This window comes from Oncorhynchus kisutch, linkage group LG2 (genome assembly GCF_002021735.2).
Source record: "Oncorhynchus kisutch isolate 150728-3 linkage group LG2, Okis_V2, whole genome shotgun sequence".
NCBI classification, from domain to species: domain Eukaryota; kingdom Metazoa; phylum Chordata; class Actinopteri; order Salmoniformes; family Salmonidae; genus Oncorhynchus; species Oncorhynchus kisutch.
In genome coordinates, this window is record NC_034175.2 from 51,464,871 (window position 1) to 51,468,812 (window position 3,942).

The 3,942-nt window shown below is 40.4% G+C and overlaps 1 protein-coding gene across 1 annotated transcript in view; it reads right to left on the reverse strand.

Annotated features, from left to right (window-relative positions):
- Positions 1-252: 252 nt before the first annotated feature.
- Positions 253-3,942, reverse strand: part of LOC109868113 (ELL-associated factor 2-like) — a 12,511-nt gene continuing 8,821 nt past the window's right edge. Inside the window, exon 6 of the mRNA XM_020457565.2 lies at positions 253-1,897. Coding sequence (XP_020313154.1) covers positions 1,848-1,897 — 50 coding nt within the window. The 3' untranslated portion in view covers positions 253-1,847. The remainder of the gene's footprint in view (positions 1,898-3,942) is intronic.

Consider the following 3,942-nt stretch of genomic DNA (forward strand, 5'->3'; position numbering starts at 1 on the left):
GTGGTATCTAAAAAAGATGGGGCCTTGCCAAATGTATCCTTCTGATAGCAAATCACAATGTTTCTATATTTGGTAATATTTAAATTTACATCTAGGAATATCACTGGCAGAATTTCTAATTTGCAAAGTTTTTTAATTACATTAGTATTGCACAGCAGCTGGGTCCCCCCCCCCCCAACTTGAGTAAGAGAATAGTGCATAACGATGTATTCCAACAAGATAAATAAAAGAGACCTAACACAAACGCTGACAAACAATTTAACGTTTTATTTATCGAAAAAGAAAAAAGTCAAAATAGCTACTTATTCATGACCACCTACTGAATCCAAAATTCTTCCAACATATATTATTATTATTACAATTTCTCATTATTTATCCAGTCAGAGGCTGTTTCCTCACTCTCTGCGCTTCTTTCCCAGTTGCCAGAGTTTGTTATGGGAGGTCATGGTTGTTACATCCCAATAATCTCTCCTTTCTCCTGAAGTGTGCATTCATTCACAACTCCCCACAAATATAAAGTAATTGGATTGGTGGAGGCATGGGCAAGGTAGAGATTCCATATGCCAGTGATTTCCTTTCGAATTCATGAAGGGAATTGAACAAGTGCACACTTCGGGAGAAAGGAGAGATTGCGATGCACCATATGTTCTAACATAAAACACACATTTCCTGTTTACAGAGATGGTGCAGTAGCAAGATACGAGATATGACCTGGGCTCTTTCTCAGAAGTCGTTCCTGGATTACTCACGTGTCTCATGAATTCCTTGATGAATCACCTCTTTCTTAAAATCCAATGGAGAAGATCCAAGCTTAATACCCTCAAGCCTTCTTCTCCAATGCATTTTTTAGAACGAGTCGATGAATCAAATCAGCGAAGCACTTGAGACTCACCCCTGTAACAATAGCAACAGAAGAGATCGTAGTGAACGGAAAAGCAGTTCTAATTACAGCTCTGAAAACTCACTGGCAACAGGCACTAGGAGTTTACCTACACTCCCATTGCTCTGATGCCCATAGAATATAATAAGCGGTTGGTCTTTGAGTAAATATGTTAAATATAAATAATCATAAGTCAGATTCAAGTATTGAAGGTTTAAAAAGCTACAAAGCCAAGTAATCTTTCAAATACATTAAGTAGCAACACTGAGCAAAATCTTTAAGTTGTGTGTACCCCACACTAGGCTAAATCAATCCATTTCAAGTAGTGCAATAGTTTCCTCAAATACCCCCCACCTTGATATGTTGCTAGGCCAAATATATTAAACAAAAAAGTAACTTGAAGATAATCCCTAATAAACTAAATGATATGACTGCTTCAACCTATTCCCTATATTTTAAGAGTAATTATTTCACAGCAGAAAGCCTAAGTACTACAACTAATAAAACACTGACGCTATCCTTGATAAGAGCAGTACCTTGTCTGTTCAAATCAGGAGTATGGTTCCCAGTTCACTTTGGCCAACTAGTAGTAACACTAAACTAGTAGTAACTAGTAAATACTAAAATGTACAGTGAAAATAATCCAGTTCAAATGTGTAGATAAGAGAATTGATCACAACTATTGGCCCATGTCTGTCAAAAAGGCACTAACAGACAGACAAGTTAGACTATTGATAGAATTAAGACACATTAAAACTGAAATGCTGGTGGGGTGCGGAGCGGTGTTGCTTCCGGAGGTGTAGGGGTGCAGTCTTGTTTGGCATTAAGAAGATCACATCCATATTCCATCTTCTTATTCCACTTCTGTTGTGACTGTAAAGGACGCCCATCCATCTGGAGGTCAGTGCAGCTGTCCACAGACTGACATCTTGAACACACCCACAGCATTATAGTGGTCACTCACTGGTCAGTCATCGTCACTTTCACTGCCAGACTCACTTAATTGCAGGTCATTCTCTGCAAAAAGATGGAAGTGGGAAAGTTATAAATCCATTGAGTTCAAGTGGTGCATTTAACCTCAACATCCCCATACCATGACACAATATAGAGAATTGGAAAAACACGCTTCTAGCCTGACTAGGTTCTGTATAGGTCTTACACGTACAGTATAGCCTACATTAGGGTTGGGTGATATTACGGTATAAATCGTAAATCAACCATGTTTGACAGACATCGTCAATGGCGATGACATGATGTGTCAGACAATAGTACAGTCGTGGCCAAAAGTTTTGAGAATGACACAAATATTAATTTCCAAAGTTTGCTTCTTCAGTGTCTTTAGATATTTTTGTCAGATGTTACTATGGAATACTGAAGTATAATTACAAGCATTTCATGTGTCAAAGATTTTTATTGACAATTACATAAAGTTGGCGCAAAGAGTCAATATTTGCAGTGTTGACCCTTCTTTTCAAGACCTCTGCAATCCGCCCTGGGATGCTGTCAATTAACTTCTGGGCCACATCCTGACTGATGGCAGCCCATTCTTGCATAATCAATGCTTGGAGTTTGTCAGAATTTGTGGGATTTTGTTTGTCCACCTGCCTCTTGAGGATTGACCACAAGTTCTCAATGGGATTAAGCTCTGGGGAGTTTCCTGGCCATGGACCCAAAATATCAATGTTTTGTTCCCCGAGCCACTTAGTTATCACTTTTGCCTTATGGCAAGGAGCTCCATCATGCTGGAAAAGGCATTGTTCGTCACAAATGTTCCTGGATGGTTGGGAGAAGTTGCTCTCGGAGGATTTGTTGGTACCATTCTTTATTCATGGCTGTGTTCTTAGGCAAAATTGTGAGTGAGCCCACTCCCTTGGCTGAGAAGCAACCCCACACATGAATGGTCTCAGGATGCTTTACTGTTGGCATGACACAGGACTGATGGTAGCTCTCACCTTGTCTTCTCAGGACAAGCTTTTTTCCGGATGCCCCAAACAATCGTAAAGGGGATTCATCAGAGAAAATGACTTTACCCCAGTCCTCAGCAGTCCAATCCCTGTACGTTTTGCAGAATATTAGTCTGTCCCTGATGTTTTTCTTAGAGAGAAGTGGCTTCTTTGCTGCCCTTCTTGACACCAGGCCATCCTCCAAAAGTCTTCGCCTCACTGTGCATGCAAATGCACTCACACCTGCCTGCTGCCATTCCTGAGCAAGCTCTGTACTGGTGGTGCCCCAATCCCGCAGCTGAATCAACTTTAGGAGACGGTCCTGGCGCTTGCTGGACTTTCTTGGGCGCCCTGAAGCCTTCTTCACAAGAATAGAACCGCTCTCCTTGAAGTTCTTGATGATCCAATAAATGGTTGATTTAGGTGCAATCTTACTGGCAGCAATATCCAATAGCCTGTGAAGCCCTTTTTGTGCAAAGCAATGATAATGGCATGCGTTTCCTCACAGGTAACCATATTTGACAGAGGAAGAACAATGATTCCAAGCACCACCCTCCTTTTGAAGTTTCCAGTCTGTTATTCGAACTCAATCAGCATGACAGTGTGATCGCCAGCCTTGTCCTCACAAACACTCACACCTGTGTTAACAAAAGAATCACTAACATGATGTCAGCTGGTCCTTTTGTGACAGGGCTGAAATGCAGTGGAAATGTTTTTGGGGGATTCAGTTCATTTGCATGGCAAAGAGGGACTTTGCAATTAATTGCAATTCATCTGATCACTCTTCATAACATTCTGGAGTATATGCAAATTGCCATCATACAAACTGAGGCAGACTTTGTGAAAATGTATGTGTCATTCAAAACTTTTGGCTACTGTTCAAAAGTTTGGGGTCACTTAGCTTCTTTCAAAAACAAGGACATTTCTTTTTTTTTGTCCATTAAAATAACATCAAAATGATCAGAAATGCAGTCTTGTAAATGACTATTGTAGCTGGAAACGGCAGAATTTTAATGTAATATCTACCCAGGCATACAGAAGCCCATTATCAGCAACCATCACTCCTGTGTTCCAATGGCATGTTGTGTTAGCTAATCCAAGTTTATAATTTTAAAAGGC